The sequence below is a fragment of the Oncorhynchus keta genome, unplaced genomic scaffold, assembly GCF_023373465.1.
Source record: "Oncorhynchus keta strain PuntledgeMale-10-30-2019 unplaced genomic scaffold, Oket_V2 Un_contig_677_pilon_pilon, whole genome shotgun sequence".
Taxonomy (NCBI): domain Eukaryota; kingdom Metazoa; phylum Chordata; class Actinopteri; order Salmoniformes; family Salmonidae; genus Oncorhynchus; species Oncorhynchus keta.
The window spans coordinates 167239-186064 of NW_026289056.1; the positions used below are offsets into that span (position 1 = coordinate 167239).

At 47.6% G+C, this 18826-nt stretch overlaps 1 protein-coding gene across 1 annotated transcript in view; it reads right to left on the reverse strand.

Moving 5' to 3' along the window:
- Positions 1 to 18826, reverse strand: part of LOC118381276 (centrosomal protein of 192 kDa-like) — a gene marked incomplete at its 5' end in the record, with an annotated part of 102791 nt that overhangs the window by 57904 nt on the left and 26061 nt on the right. The window contains 5 exon segments of the mRNA XM_052511407.1: positions 6582 to 7619; positions 7746 to 8039; positions 8042 to 8416; positions 13735 to 13876; positions 14123 to 14412. Coding sequence (XP_052367367.1) covers positions 6582 to 7619; positions 7746 to 8039; positions 8042 to 8416; positions 13735 to 13876; positions 14123 to 14412 — 2139 coding nt within the window.

The following is an 18826-nucleotide window of genomic DNA, read 5'->3' on the forward strand; positions in this document are numbered from 1 at the left end:
ACCACCTGACCAGGACATTAATACAACACATTACTATCATCACCTGACCAGGACATTAATACAACACATTACTATCATCACCTGACCAGGACATTAATACAACACATTACTATCATCACCTGACCAGGACATTAATACAACACATTACTATCATCACCTGACCAGGACATTAATACAACTAACCAGAGAACATCACCTGACCAGGACATTAATACAACACATTACTATCATCACCTGACCAGGACATTAATACAACACATTACTATCATCACCTGACCAGGACATTAATACAACACATTACTATCATCACCTGACCAGGACATTAATACAACACATTACTATCATCACCTGACCAGGACATTAATACAATCTCATCACTGACCAGACATTAATACAAACATCACATCACCTGACCAGGACATTAATACAACACATTACTATCATCACCTGACCAGGACATTAATACAACACATTACTATCATCACCTGACCAGGACATTAATACAATCTAACCAGAGAACATCACCTGACCAGGACATTAATACAACACATTACTATCATCACCTGACCAGAACATTAATACAACACATTACTATCATCACCTGACCAGGACATTAATACAACACATTACTATCATCACCTGACCAGGACATTAATACAACACATTACTATCATCACCTGACCAGGACATTAATACAACACATTACTATCATCACCTGACCAGGACATTAATACAACACATTACTATCATCACCTGACCAGAACATTAATACAACACATTACTATCAACACCTGACCAGGACATTAATACAACACATTACTATCATCACCTGACCAGGACATTAATACAACACATTACTATCATCACCTGACCAGGACATTAATACAATCTAACCAGAGAACATCACCTGACCAGGACATTAATACAACACATTACTATCATCACCTGACCAGGACATTAATACAACACATTACTATCATCACCTGACCAGAACATTAATACAACACATTACTATCACCACCTGACCAGGACATTAATACAACACATTACTATCATCACCTGACCAGGACATTAATACAATACATTACTATCATCACCTGACCAGGACATTAATACAACACATTACTATCATCACCTGACCAGGACATTAATACAACACATTACTATCATGACCAGGACACAACTGACTATCCAGGACATTAATACAATACATTACTATCACCACCTGACCAGGACATTAATACAACACATTACTATCATCACCTGACCAGGACATTAATACAACACATTACTATCATCACCTGACCAGGACATTAATACAATCTAACCAGAGAACATCACCTGACCAGGACATTAATACAACACATTACTATCATCACCTGACCAGGACATTAATACAACACATTACTATCATCACCTGACCAGGACATTAATACATTACTATCATCACCTGACCAGAACATTAATACAATCTAACCAGAGAACATCACCTGACCAGGACATTAATACAACACATTACTATCATCACCTGACCAGGACATTAATACAACACATTACTATCACCACCTGACCAGGACATTAATACAATCTAACCAGAGAACATCACCTGACCAGGACATTAATACAACACATTACTATCACCACCTGACCAGGACATTAATACATTACCATCATCACCTGACCAGGACATTAATACAACACATTACTATCATCACCTGACCAGGACATTAATACAACACATTACTATCATCACCTGACCAGGACATTAATACAATACATTACTATCATCACCTGACCAGAACATTAATACAACACATTACTATCACCACCTGACCAGGACATTAATACAACACATTACTATCATCACCTGACCAGGACATTAATACAACACATTACTATCCATCACCTGACCAGGACATTAATACAATACATTACTATCATCACCTGACCAGAACATTAATACAACACATTACTATCACCACCTGACCAGGACATTAATACAATACATTACTATCATCACCTGACCAGAACATTAATACAACACATTACTATCACCACCTGACCAGGACATTAATACAACACATTACTATCATCACCTGACCAGGACATTAATACAACACATTACTATCATCACCTGACCAGGACATTAATACAACACATTACTATCACCACCTGACCAGGACATTAATACAACACATTACTGACCAGGACATACATTCTAACCAGAGAACATCACCTGACCAGGACATTAATACAATACCAGAGAACATCACCTGACCAGGACATTAATACAACACATTACATCATCACCTGACCAGGACATTAATACAACACATTACTATCATCACAACATCACCTGACCAGGACATTAACATTACTATCATCACCTGACCAGGATCATCACCTGACCAGGACATTAATACAACACATTACTATCATCACCTGACCAGGACATTAATACAACACTAACCAGAGAACATCACCTGACCAGGACATTAATACAACACATTACTATCATCACCTGACCAGGACATTAATACAACACATTACTATCATCACCTGACCAGGACATTAATACAACACATTACTATCATCACCTGACCAGGACATTAATACAACACATTACTATCATCACCTGACCAGGACATTAATACAACACATTACTATCATCACCTGACCAGGACATTAATACAATCTAACCAGAGAACATCACCTGACCAGGACATTAATACAATACATTACTATCATCACCTGACCAGGACATTAATACAACACATTACTATCACCACCTGACCAGGACATTAATACAACACATTACTATCATCACCTGACCAGGACATTAATACAACACATTACTATCATCACCTGACCAGGACATTAATACAATACATTACTATCATCACCTGACCAGGACATTAATACAACACATTACTATCATCACCTGACCAGGACATTAATACAACACATTACTATCATCACCTGACCAGGACATTAATACATTACCATCATCACCTGACCAGGACATTAATACAATCTAACAACATCACCTGACCAGGACATTAATACAAATACATCATCACTGACCATCATCACCTGACCAGGACATTAATACAATACATTACTATCATCACCTGACCAGGACATTAATACAACACATTACTATCATCACCTGACCAGAACATTAATACAACACATTACTATCATCACCTGACCAGGACATTAATACAATCTATCATCACCAGACATTAACATCACCTGACCAGGACATTAATACAACACATTACTATCATCACCTGACCAGGACATTAATACAACACATTACTATCACCTGACCAGGAGAACATCACCTGACCAGGACATTAATACAACACATTACTATCATCACCTGACCAGGACATTACTATCACCACCTGACCAGGACATTAATACTACATTACTATCATCACCTGACCAGGACATTAATACAATACATTACTATCCATCACCTGACCAGGACATTAATACAACACATTACTATCATCACCTGACCAGAACATTAATACAACACATTACTATCATCACCTGACCAGGACATTAATACAACACATTACTATCACCACCTGACCAGGACATTAATACAACACATTACTATCATCACCTGACCAGGACATTAATACAACACATTACTATCATCACCTGACCAGAACATTAATACAATCTAACCAGAGAACATCACCTGACCAGGACATTAATACAATACATTACTATCATCACCTGACCAGGACATTAATACAATACATTACTATCATCACCTGACCAGGACATTAATACAACACATTACTATCATCACCTGACCAGGACATTAATACAACACATTACTATCATCACCTGACCAGAACATTAATACAATCTAACCAGAGAACATCACCTGACCAGGACATTAATACAATACATTACTATCATCACCTGACCAGAACATTAATACAATCTAACCAGAGAACATCACCTGACCAGGACATTAATACAACACATTACTATCATCACCTGACCAGGACATTAATACAATACATTACTATCATCACCTGACCAGGACATTAATACAACACATTACTATCATCACCTGACCAGGACATTAATACAATCTAACCAGAGAACATCACCTGACCAGGACATTAATACAACACATTACTATCACCACCTGACCAGGACATTAATACAACACATTACTATCATCACCTGACCAGGACATTAATACAACACATTACTATCATCACCTGACCAGGACATTAATACAATACATTACTATCAACACCTGACCAGGACATTAATACAACACATTACTATCATCACCTGACCAGGACATTAATACAACACATTACTATCATCACCTGACCAGAACATTAATACAATCTAACCAGAGAACATCACCTGACCAGGACATTAATACAATACATTACTATCATCACCTGACCAGGACATTAATACAATACATTACTATCCATCACCTGACCAGGACATTAATACAACACATTACTATCATCACCTGACCAGGACATTAATACAACACATTACTATCATCACCTGACCAGGACATTAATACAATCTAACCAGAGAACATCACCTGACCAGGACATTAATACAATCTAACCAGAGAACATCACCTGACCAGGACATTAATACAACACATTACTATCATCACCTGACCAGGACATTAATACAACACATTACTATCCATCACCTGACCAGGACATTAATACAACACATTACTATCATCACCTGACCAGGACATTAATACAACACATTACTATCAACACCTGACCAGGACATTAATACAATCTAACAACACCTGACCAGGACATTAATACAATCTAACCAGAGAACATCACCTGACCAGGACATTAATACAATCTAACCAGAGAACATCACCTGACCAGGACATTAATACAATCTAACCAGAGAACATCACCTGACCAGGACATTAATACAACACATTACTATCATCACCTGACCAGGACATTAATACAACACATTACTATCATCACCTGACCAGGACATTAATACAATCTAACCAGAGAACATCACCTGACCAGGACATTAATACAATCTAACCAGAGAACATCACCTGACCAGGACATTAATACAATCTAACCAGAGATCATCACCTGACCAGGACATTAATACAATCTAACCAGAGAACATCACCTGACCAGGACATTAATACAATCTAACCAGAGAACATCACCTGACCAGGACATTAATACAACACATTACTATCAACACCTGACCAGGACATTAATACAACACATTATTACCAGGACATTAATACAACACATTACCAGAGATCATCACCTGACCAGGACATTAATACAACACATTACTAACAGAGAACATGACCAGGACATTAATACAATCTAACCAGAGAACATCACCTGACCAGGACATTAATACAACACATTACTATCATCACCTGACCAGGACATTAATACAACACATTACTATCCATCACCTGACCAGGACATTAATACAATACATTACTATCAACACCTGACCAGGACATTAATACAACACATTACTATCATCACCTGACCAGGACATTAATACAATACATTACTATCCATCACCTGACCAGGACATTAATACAATACATTACTATCATCACCTGACCAGGACATTAATACAACACATTACTATCATCACCTGACCAGGACATTAATACAACACATTACTATCATCACCTGACCAGGACATTAATACAATCTAACCAGAGAACATCACCTGACCAGGACATTAATACAATCTAACCAGAGAACATCACCTGACCAGGACATTAATACAACACATTACTATCATCACCTGACCAGGACATTAATACAACACATTACTATCATCACCTGACCAGGACATTAATACAACACATTACTATCATCACCTGACCAGGACATTAATACAATCTAACCAGAGAACATCACCTGACCAGGACATTAATACAACACATTACTATCACCACCTGACCAGGACATTAATACAACACATTACTATCATCACCTGACCAGGACATTAATACAACACATTACTATCATCACCTGACCAGGACATTAATACAATCTAACCAGAGAACATCACCTGACCAGGACATTAATACAACACATTACTATCACCACCTGACCAGGACATTAATACAACACATTACTATCATCACCTGACCAGGACATTAATACAACACATTACTATCATCACCTGACCAGGACATTAATACAACACATTACTATCATCACCTGACCAGGACATTAATACAACACATTACTATCATCACCTGACCAGGACATTAATACAACACATTACTATCATCACCTGACCAGGACATTAATACACTCCTTAGCCAATTAACTAAATCCTCCTTTATCATTATCTGCAGAACACAAGACCAGGAAATCACCTCAAATAAACTATAATCAACGTTGAAAAACCAGATGTCCCAATCTGGTCGGAAGGACCAGGAAAAGAATGGGATCGAAACTAAGCTAAGCTTAACAAACATGTTTATTCGTCTCTTAAATTAGTTGAAGAGCTGAATAAGGTTGTTGATTGGACCAGAGACTGACCGTACGTCCTGTGTGCAGCAGCAGGCTGGGGGCTGTGACACGAGGAAGTGAAACCAACATGTTTGGCCACAGCGTTGGGAGGAGCTCCTCCAACACTCTTCTCCAGGCCACTGGGTTTCTCCTGCTGGGTTGTACTGCTCCCTGTAGCGTGGGTCTTCACTGTGCTCCTCCTGGTTCTCTGGGAGGGGGATGTGATGTCTCTGAGGGACAGCGGCCCTGACAGACCCTTCCTCAGACCAGGGGAGGTCTTAGGGCCTGGGGCAGGAGATGCGGAGGGGTCCTCTACCTTCTGGGCTGGGGTGTTGTTGGGTGTTGGACGGACTGCTCCTAGTTCAGGCCCACCACTCTCTGTGTTGCTCCTGCTCAGTACACCAGCTGGCTGGGGCTCACTGTTATTCCCTACAGCCTTCCTGTTAGCAGCTGGTTTGGCTGGGGAGATGAAGGTTGAGGAGAACTGACCTGAGCCCACAGACCTCCTCCCTGGTTTACCAGAGGCTGTAGGGATGGAACTGGCCCTGGGACGGGGGATGGAACTCCTCCTCCTCGCCTCAGTCTTGTTAGCTGGGCCTACTCCACTCTGACCAGAACCTGGATGTAGCCCAGCAGAGACTGGACGGGTCATAGCAGCAGGGTAACCTTGTGTCAAACCTGCCTTCGCCTCTACGCCAGAGGAGATATCTCCCTTGGTGCTCGCCTGGTATTCGGTAGCCTGGTGTTGATAACCCGAGCTCTCGTTCTCCACAGTAACAACAAGTGATGCAGCCTGGGACTTCCTGTGGGAGGAGTTGAGGCTGTCGGCCCAGCCGAGGAAGTCAAAAGTGTAGTGGGAGGAGCTTGACTGGTCGCTGTCGCTGCTGGTGGATACCTCTGTCTGCTTCAGGTACTTTTCAATGTCGAAGGCACTCAGGTCCCCAGCAGCACACTGGCTCCTCTGTAGAGTCTCCAGCAGGATCCTCTGGTCCAGTTGAACCTGGTTAGGGCTGGGCTGGTCCAGTTGAACCTGGTTAGGGCTGGGTGTTTGCTCTACCAGGACCGAGGCTGGGAAACAGAATCAAATCTCCTTTATGACCTGGTGAAATGGTGCTGACATCACCTTCCAACAAACACAACAGACACAACAGAAGTAAAGAGTAACATGTCAGATGTAGTATGAATATGGGGTACCTGGCGGTGGACTCGGCACACCTTTCTGGTGTTGCCTCTGTACCCTACTCCTCTTTGACAGCTCCATGATCATGGCAGCCAGCTGGGAGGGCTCGGAGGAGATGGAGGCATCTGCGATGGCCGAGGCAATGGTGCTGATAGACAACATGAGGTTAGATTGGTCTGTGTCGGGGCTGGGGCCCAGGCTGCCGGGGGAGGCTGAGGGAAGGGTCTGGCTGGGGGAGAGCAGGGCCTCAGGGAGGGGGGAGGCTGAGGGAAGGGTCTGGCTGGGGGAGAGCAGGGCCTCAGGGAGGGGGAGGCTGAGGGAAGGGTCTGGCTGGGGGAGAGCAGGGCCTCAGGGAGGGGGGAGGCTGAGGGAAGGGTCTGGCTGGGGGAGAGCAGGGCCTCAGGGAGGGGGGAGGCTGAGGGAAGGGTCTGGCTGGGGGAGAGCAGGGCCTCAGGGAGGGGGGAGGCTGAGGGAAGGGTCTGGCTGGGGGAGAGCAGGGCCTCAGGGAGGGGGGAGGCTGAGGGAAGGGTCTGGCTGGGGGAGAGCAGGGCCTCAGGGAGGGGGGAGGCTGAGGGAAGGGTCTGGCTGGGGGAGAGCAGGGCCTCAGGGAGGGGGGAAGAGGCTGATTCATCTCCTGTAGGTGACACCCTGTCTGGATCTGCCTCCACAGTCTTGTCCAAGTCCTCTACAAAAACAACACATTGGAAGTATCAGTCACTGTACGTGATACTCTGATTATGACTGATGACTTTAGAATGAGGAATAAAGATGACTGTGATCAAGTAAGAAAAATGATGCCAAACCAAGTCAGAATGTACTGGCCTGGCCTCACAGTGAGAATCAGGAATAAGTGTCTTACTGGCTGGCCTCACAGTGGGAATCGGGAATAAGTGTCTTACTGGCTGGCCTGGCCTCACAGTGAGAATCAGGAATAAGTGTCTTACTGCCTGGCCTCACAGTGAGAATCAGGAATAAGTGCCTTACTGCCTGACCTCACAGTGAGAATCAGGAATAAGTGCCTTACTGCCTGGCCTCACAGTGAGAATCAGGAATAAGTGTCTTACTGGCCGGCCTCACAGTGAGAATCAGGAATAAGTGTCTTACTGGCTGGCCTGGCCGGACTCACAGTGAGAATCAGGAATAAGTGTCTTACTGGCTGGCCTGGCCGGACTCACAGTGAGAATCAGGAATAAGTGTCTTACTGGCTGGCCTGGCCGGCCTCACAGTGAGAATCAGGAATAAGTGTCTTACTGCCTGGCCTCACAGTGAGAATCAGGAATAAGTGTCTTACCGCCTGGCCTCACAGTGGGAATCAGGAATAAGTGTCTTACTGCCTGGCCTAACAGTGGGAATCAGGAATAAGTGTCTTACTGGCTGGCCTCATTGTGAGAATCAGGAATAAGTGTCTTACTGGCTGGCCTCACAGTAAGAATCAGGAATAAGTGTCTTACTGGCTGGCCTCACAGTAAGAATCAGGAATAAGTGTCTTACTGGCTGGCCTCACAGTAAGAATCAGGAATAAGTGTCTTACTGACTGGCCTCACAGTGGGAATCAGGAATAAGTGTCTTACTGGCCGGCCTCACAGTGAGAATCAGGAATAAGTGTCTTACCGCCTGGCCTCACAGTGGGAATCAGGAATAAGTGTCTTACTGGCTGGCCTCACAGTGAGAATCAGGAATAAGTGTCTTACTGCCTGACCTCACAGTGAGAATCAGGAATAAGTGTCTTACTGCCTGACCTCACAGTGAGAATCAGGAATAAGTGTCTTACTGCCTGACCTCACAGTGAGAATCAGGAATAAGTGTCTTACTGCCTGGCCTCACAGTGCGAATCAGGAATAAGTGTCTTACTGGCCGGCCTCACAGTGAGAATCAGGAATAAGTGTCTTACTGCCTGGCCTGGCCGGCCTCACAGTGAGAATCAGGAATAAGTGTCTTACTGCCTGGCCTCACAGTGAGAATCAGGAATAAGTGCCTTACTGCCTGGCCTCACAGTGAGAATCAGGAATAAGTGCCTTACTGCCTGGCCTCGCAGTGAGAATCAGGAATAAGTGTCTTACTGGCCGGCCTCACAGTGAGAATCAGGAATAAGTGTCTTCCTGGCTGGCCTGGCCGGACTCACAGTGAGAATCAGGAATAAGTGTCTTACTGGCTGGCCTGGCCGGACTCACAGTGAGAATCAGGAATAAGTGTCTTACTGCCTGGCCTCACAGTGAGAATCAGGAATAAGTGTCTTACCGCCTGGCCTCACAGTGGGAATCAGGAATAAGTGTCTTACTGCCTGGCCTCACAGTGGGAATCAGGAATAAGTGTCTTACTGGCTGGCCTCACTGTGAGAATCAGGAATAAGTGTCTTACTGCCTGACCTCACAGTGAGAATCAGGAATAAGTGTCTTACTGCCTGACCTCACAGTGAGAATCAGGAATAAGTGTCTTACTGGCTGGCCTCACAGTGAGAATCAGGAATAAGTGTCTTACTGCCTGACCTCACAGTGAGAATCAGGAATAAGTGTCTTACTGCCTGACCTCACAGTGAGAATCAGGAATAAGTGTCTTACTGCCTGACCTCACAGTGAGAATCAGGAATAAGTGTCTTACCGCCTGGCCTGGCCGGCCTCACAGTGAGAATCAGGAATAAGTGTCTTACCGCCTGGCCTGGCCGGCCTCACAGTGAGAATCAGGAATAAGTGTCTTACTGGCTGGCCTCACAGTGAGAATCAGGAATAAGTGTCTTACTGGCCGGCCTCACAGTGAGAATCAGGAATAAGTGTCTTACTGGCTGGCCTGGCCGGACTCACAGTGAGAATCAGGAATAAGTGTCTTACTGGCTGGCCTGGCCGGCCTCACAGTGAGAATCAGGAATAAGTGTCTTACTGACTGGCCTCACAGTGGGAATCAGGAATAAGTGTCTTACTGGCCGGCCTCACAGTGAGAATCAGGAATAAGTGTCTTACCGCCTGACCTCACAGTGAGAATCAGGAATAAGTGTCTTACTGCCTGACCTCACAGTGAGAATCAGGAATAAGTGTCTTACTGCCTGACCTCACAGTGAGAATCAGGAATAAGTGTCTTACTGCCTGACCTCACAGTGAGAATCAGGAATAAGTGTCTTACTGCCTGACCTCACAGTGAGAATCAGGAATAAGTGTCTTACCGCCTGACCTCACAGTGAGAATCAGGAATAAGTGTCTTACTGCCTGACCTCACAGTGGGAATCAGGAATAAGTGTCTTACTGCCTGACCTCACAGTGGGAATCAGGAATAAGTGTCTTACTGCCTGGCCTCACAGTGGGAATCAGGAATAAGTGTCTTACTGGCTGGCCTCATTGTGAGAATCAGGAATAAGTGTCTTACTGCCTGACCTCACAGTGAGAATCAGGAATAAGTGTCTTACTGGCTGGCCTCACAGTGAGAATCAGGAATAAGTGTCTTACTGCCTGGCCTCACAGTGAGAATCAGGAATAAGTGTCTTACTGCCTGACCTCACAGTGAGAATCAGGAATAAGTGTCTTACTGCCTGACCTCACAGTGAGAATCAGGAATAAGTGTCTTACTGCCTGGCCTCACAGTGGGAATCAGGAATAAGTGTCTTACTGGCTGGCCTCACAGTGAGAATCAGGAATAAGTGTCTTACTGCCTGGCCTCACAGTGAGAATCAGGAATAAGTGTCTTACTGCCTGGCCTCACAGTGAGAATCAGGAATAAGTGTCTTACTGGCTGGCCTCACAGTAAGAATCAGGAATAAGTGTCTTACTGGCTGGCCTCACAGTGAGAATCAGGAATAAGTGTCTTACTGACTGGCCTCACAGTGAGAATCAGGAATAAGTGTCTTACTGGCTGGCCTCACAGTGAGAATCAGGAATAAGTGTCTTACTGCCTGACCTCACAGTGAGAATCAGGAATAAGTGTCTTACTGCCTGACCTCACAGTGAGAATCAGGAATAAGTGTCTTACTGCCTGACCTCACAGTGAGAATCAGGAATAAGTGTCTTACTGCCTGACCTCACAGTGAGAATCAGGAATAAGTGTCTTACTGCCTGACCTCACAGTGAGAATCAGGAATAAGTGTCTTACCGGCTGGCCTGGCCGGCCTCACAGTGAGAATCAGGAATAAGTGTCTTACCGCCTGGCCTGGCCGGCCTCACAGTGAGAATCAGGAATAAGTGTCTTACCGCCTGGCCGGCCTCACAGTGAGAATCAGGAATAAGTGTCTTACTGCCTGGCCTCACAGTGAGAATCAGGAATAAGTGTCTTACTGCCTGGCCTCACAGTGAGAATCAGGAATAAGTGTCTTACTGCCTGGCCTCACAGTGAGAATCAGGAATAAGTGTCTTACTGCCTGGCCTCACAGTGAGTCTCAGGAATAAGTGTCTTACTGCCTGGCCTCACAGTGAGACTCAGGAATAAGTGTCTTACTGCCTGGCCTCACAGTGAGACTCAGGAATAAGTGTCTTACTGCCTGGCCTCACAGTGAGACTCAGGAATAAGTGTCTTACTGCCTGGCCTCACAGTGAGACTCAGGAATAAGTGTCTTACTGCCTGGCCTCACAGTGAGAATCAGGAATAAGTGTCTTACTGGCCGGCCTCACAGTGAGAATCAGGAATAAGTGTCTTACTGGCCGGCCTCACAGTGAGAATCAGGAATAAGTGTCTTACTGCCTGGCCTCACAGTGGGAATCAGGAATAAGTGTCTTACTGGCCGGCCTCACAGTGAGAATCAGGAATAAGTGTCTTACTGCCTGGCCTGGCCGGCCTCACAGTGAGAATCAGGAATAAGTGCCTTACTGCCTGGCCTCACAGTGAGAAACAGGAATAAGTGTCTTACTGGCCGGCCTCACAGTGAGAATCAGGAATAAGTGTCTTACTGGCTGGCCTGGCCGGACTCACAGTGAGAATCAGGAATAAGTGTCTTACTGGCTGGCCTGGCCGGCCTCACAGTGAGAATCAGGAATAAGTGTCTTACTGCCTGGCCTGGCCGGCATCACAGTGAGAATCAGGAATAAGTGTCTTACTGCCTGGCCTGGCCGGCATCACAGTGAGAATCAGGAATAAGTGTCTTACTGCCTGGCCTCACAGTGAGAATCAGGAATAAGTGTCTTACTGCCTGGCCTCACAGTGAGAATCAGGAATAAGTGTCTTACTGCCTGGCCTGGCCTCACAGTGGGAATCAGGAATAAGTGTCTTACTGCCTGCCTGGCCGGCCTCACAGTGGGAATCAGGAATAAGTGTCTTCTTGGCCGGCCTCACCGCCTGGCCGGCCTCACAGTGAGAATCAGGAATAAGTGTCTTACTGCCTGGCCGGCCTCACAGTGAGAATCAGGAATATGTGTCTTACTGCCTGGCCGGCCTCAGTGGGAATCAGGAATATGTGTCTTACTGCCTGGCCTGGCCGGCCTCACAGTGGGAATCAGGAATATGTGTCTTACTGCCTGGCCTGGCCGGCCTTACAGTGGGAATCAGGAATATGTGTCTTACTGCCTGGCCTGGCCGGCCTCACAGTGAGAATCAGGAATAAGTGTCTTACTGCCTGGCCGGCCTCACAGTGGGAATCAGGAATAAGTGTCTTACTGCCTGGCCTCACAGTGAGAATCAGGAATAAGTGTCTTACTGCCTGGCCGGCCTCACAGTGAGAATCAGGAATAAGTGTCTTACTGCCTGGCCGGCCTCACAGTGAGAATCAGGAATAAGTGTCTTACTGCCTGGCCTCACAGTGAGAATCAGGAATAAGTGTCTTACTGCCTGGCCTCACAGTGAGAATCAGGAATAAGTGTCTTACTGCCTGGCCGGCCTCACAGTGAGAATCAGGAATAAGTGTCTTACTGCCTGGCTGGCCTCACAGTGAGAATCAGGAATAAGTGTCTTACTGCCTGGCCTCACAGTGAGAATCAGGAATAAGTGTCTTACTGCCTGGCCTCACAGTGAGAATCAGGAATAAGTGTCTTACTGCCTGGCCTCACAGTGAGAATCAGGAATAAGTGTCTGGGACGTCCAGACGGTACGTACCCGTGTTCATGGTGCGGTCGTGGTCAGTGTGTGTGAGGGTGTCGTTGTGGACCGAGCTGTCCTGAGACAGGAAGTCTGATGGTCGAATCAGAGGAAACGGTTCCCTCTTCTCTGGAGAGGTGATGACGTAACCAAACGACGGCTGGAGAGAAGATACAACAACAAACTGGTCAAGTCAGAAGGGCGATGGGAAAAACCCTCAGTGGTATTCTCAAACATGGCTTCCCTACTGTCCCCTACGCACCGCGGGCAGGTTTCCCAGACCGAGATGAAGCCTCGTATTCCTGAACTGAAAGGACACCAAACCCTAAGAGACTAGGTGAATAGTGAAAGAGTAGAGCAGCGGCCTGCAGAGCGGCGTCAACGGGACACTGAACAAGTCCCATACCCGTTTGACTGTATCGTCCTCCCGGTGGTTCCCTAGACAGCCCAGGGCCTCAGAGCGCTGCTGGAAGAAGGTCCCTAGAGACAGACGGAGGTAGCTCTGGTTCCCTCTGTCCAGCTCCTGGGACACCTGGCTGGCCCTCATCAGGATGTGGCTGCTGGCTGGAAGTCTCCAGGACGTGTCAGATAGGAGACCTGGACTGGTGGAGGCAGGCTCCATCACCTCCTCTTGCATGAACTGGTTCTCCTTCTCAAACTCCTTCTGGTCTTCTATGATCTTCTCTATGGCGTTACCTGGAACACAAAACAGGACAACTCCAGCACACTGCTGATCTGTCTATGGCGTTACCTGGAACACAAAACAGGACAATTCCAGCACACTGCTGATCTGTCTATGACGTTACCTGGAACACAAAACAGGACAACTCCAGCACACTGCTGATCTGTCTATGACGTTACCTGGAACACAAAACAGGACAACTCCAGCACACTGCCGATCTGTCTATGACGTTACCTGGAACACAAAACAGGACAACTCCAGCACACTGCTGATCTGTCTATGACGTTACCTGGAACACAAAACAGGACAACTCCAGCACACTGCCGATCTGTCTATGACGTTACCTGGAACACAAAACAGGACAACTCCAGCACACTGCTGATCTGTCTATGGCGTTACCTGGAACACAAAACAGGACAACTCCAGCACACTGCTGATCTGTCTATGGCGTTACCTGGAACACAACACAGGACAACTCCAGCACATTGCTGATCTGTCTATGGAGTTACCTGGAACACAAAACAGGACAACTCCAGCACACTGCTGATCTTCTCTATGGCGTTACCTGGAACACAACACAGGACAACTCCAGCACACTGCTGATCTGTCTATGGTGTTACCTGGAACACAAAACAGGACAACTCCAGCACACTGCCGATCTGTCTATGGCGTTACCTGGAACACAAAACAGGACAACTCCAGCACACTGCCGATCTGTCTATGGCGTTACCTGGAACACAAAACAGGACAACTCCAGCACACTGCCGATCTGTCTATGGCGTTACCTGGAACACAAAACAGGACAACTCCAGCACACTGCCGATCTGTCTATGGCGTTACCTGGAACACAAAACAGGACAACACCAGCACACTGCTGATCTGTCTATGGCGTTACCTGGAACACAAAACAGGACAACACCAGCACACTGCTGATCTGTCTATGGCGTTACCTGGAACACAAAACAGGACAACACCAGCACACTGCTGATCTGTCTATGGCGTTACCTGGAACACAAAACAGGACAACTCCAGCACACTGCTGATCTGTCTATGGCGTTACCTGGAACACAAAACAGGACAACTCCAGCACACTGCTGATCTGTCTATGACGTTACCTGGAACACAAAACAGGACAACTCCAGCACACTGCTGATCTGTCTATGGCGTTACCTGGAACACAAAACAGGACAACTCCAGCACATTGCTGATCTGTCTATGGAGTTACCTGGAACACAAAACAGAACAACTCCAGCACACTGCTGATCTGTCTATGGCGTTACCTGGAACACAAAACAGGACAACTCCAGCACACTGCTGATCTTCTCTATGGCGTTACCTGGAACACCAAACAGGACAACTCCAGCACACTGCTGATCTGGATTCTTCCCAACACTGAATGAAGCCATAAGGCACGCGAGGCAGTGCTGTACGGTGAATACAGTCCTGGTAAATGGGGTTCGGCCCGTCACAACAGCGTAGGGCCAGTCATCCCATTTACCTGGGGTTCGGCCTGTCACAACAGCGTAGGGCCAGTCAACCCATTTACCTGGGGTTCGGCCCGTCAACCCATTTACCTGGGGTTCGGCCCGTCACAACAGCGTAGGGCCAGTCAACCCATTTACCTGGGGTTCGGCCCGTCACAACAGCGTCGGGCCAGTCATCCCATTTACCTGGGGTTCGGCCCGTCACAACAGCGTAGGGCCAGTCAACCCATTTACCTGGGGTTCGGCCCGTCACAACAGCGTAGGGCCATTCAACCCATTTACCTGGGGTTCGGCCCGTCACAACAGCGTAGGGCCAGTCAACCCATTTACCTGGGGTTCGGCCCGTCACAACAGCGTAGGGCCATTCAACCCATTTACCTGGGGACACCAAACCCTAAGAGACCAGGTTCGGCCCGTCACAACAGCGTAGGGCCAGTCATCCCATTTACCTGGGGTTCGGCCCGTCACAACAGCGTAGGGCCATTCAACCCATTTACCTGGGGTTCGGCCCGTCACAACAGCGTAGGGCCAGTCAACCCATTTACCTGGGGTTCGGCCCGTCAACCCATTTACCTGGGGTTCTGCCCGTCACAACAGCGTAGGGCCAGTCAACCCATTTACCTGGGGTTCGGCCCGTCAACCCATTTACCTGGGGTTCGGCCCGTCACAACAGCGTAGGGCCAGTCAACCCATTTACCTGGGGTTCGGCCCGTCACAACAGCGTAGGGCCATTCAACCCATTTACCTGGGGTTCGGCCCGTCACAACAGCGTAGGGCCAGTCATCCCATTTACCTGGGGTTCGGCCCGTCACAACAGCGTAGGGCCATTCAACCCATTTACCTGGGGTTCGGCCCGTCACAACAGCGTAGGGCCAGTCAACCCATTTACCTGGGGTTCGGCCCGTCAACCATTTACCTGGGGTTCGGCCCGTCACAACAGCGTAGGGCCACTCAACCCATTTACCTGGGGTTCGGCCCGTCAACCCATTTACCTGGGGTTCGGCCCGTCACAACAGCGTAGGGCCAGTCATCCCATTTACCTGGGGTTCGGCCCGTCACAACAGCGTAGGGCCAGTCAACCCATTTACCTGGGGTTCGGCCCGTCACAACAGCGTAGGGCCAGTCAACCCATTTACCTGGGGTTCGGCCCGTCACAACAGCGTAGGGCCAGTCAACCCATTTACCTGGGGTTCGGCCCGTCACAACAGCGTAGGACCAGTCAACCCATTTACCTGGGGTTCGGCCCGTCACAACAGCGTAGGGCCAGTCAACCCATTTACCTGGGGTTCGGCCCGTCACAACAGCGTAGGGCCAGTCAACTCATTTACCTGGGGTTCGGCCCGTCACAACAGCGTAGGGCCATTCAACCCATTTACCTGGGGTTCGGCCCGTCACAACAGCGTAGGGCCATTCAACCCATTTACCTGGGGTTCGGCCCGTCACAACAGCATAGGGCCAGTCAACCCATTTACCTGGGGTTCGGCCCGTCACAACAGAGTAGGGCCAGTCGACCCATTTACCTGGGGTTCGGCCCGTCAACCCATTTACCCGGGGTTCGGCCCGTCAACCCATTTACCTGGGGTTCGGCCCGTCACAACAGAGTAGGGCCAGTCGACCCATTTACCTGGGGTTCGGCCCGTCAACCCATTTACCTGGGGTTCTGCCCGTCACAACAGCGTAGGGCCAGTCAACCCATTTACCTGGGGTTCGGCCCGTCACAACAGCGTAGGGCCAGTCAACCCATTTACCTGGGGTTCGGCCCGTCACAACAGCGTAGGGCCAGTCAACCCATTTACCTGGGGTTCGGCCCGTCACAACAGCGTAGGGCCAGTCAACCCATTTACCTGGGGTTCGGCCCGTCACAACAGCGTAGGGCCAGTCGACCCATTTACCTGGGGTTCGGCCCGTCACAACAGCGTAGGGCCAGTCAACCCATTTACCTGGGGTTCGGCCCGTCACAACAGCGTAGGGCCAGTCGACCCATTTACCTGGGGTTCGACCCGTCACAACAGCGTAGGGCCAGTTGACCCATTTACCTGGGGTTCGGCCCGTCACAACAGCGTAGGGCCAGTCGACCCATTTACCTGGGGTTCGGCCCGTCACAACAGCGTAGGGCCAGTCAACCCGTTTACCTGGGGTTCGGCCCGTCACAGCGTAGGGCCAGTCAACCCATTTACCTGGGGTTCGGCCAGTCGACCCATTTACCTGGGGTTCGGCCCGTCACAACAGCGTAGGGCCAGTCAACCCATTTACCTGGGGTTCGGCCCGTCAACCCATTTACCTGGGGTTCTGCCCGTCACAACAGCGTAGGGCCAGTCAACCCATTTACCTGGGGTTCGGCCCGTCACAACAGCGTAGGGCCAGTCGACCCATTTACCTGGGGTTCGGCCCGTCACAACAGAGTATTATATAATATTAAACAACGATAACATCTTTTCATGTAAATGTTATTTTGATTATTTCACAGGAAGAGAACATCTGGTTGTTCGTGATTTGGGTCACGTCGCTACAGACCCGACCCAGTCGTTAATTATTTCAGCATAGTTTCTATGAAAAAGGACGACGTTCTGGTCACTTGCAAGCCAGACATTTTTCAGCTGACTCAGTCATGTCAAACATTGAACCTGGAATGACAGGACAGTAGCTGCATTCGTTTGAGCTTGTTTTCTATTGGCATTTACTTGGATAAGTCCATGATGATGACATTGATGCGTGATTTCGCCTGACTCAGAAAAAAGTTATTCTGGGCACCGTTCATGTCTGGTACAAAAGAGAGCTAAATTCCAAAGTGAAACATTGTTTCCGAGGTCAGAAAGGCAGACAGCTTGGCTGATACTAACGCCCCGGGTATAGCATACTAAACGCTAGGCTGATACTAACCCCCAGCTGTAGCAAACTAAACGCTAGGCTGATATTAACCCCCGGCTGGACCAAACTAAACGCT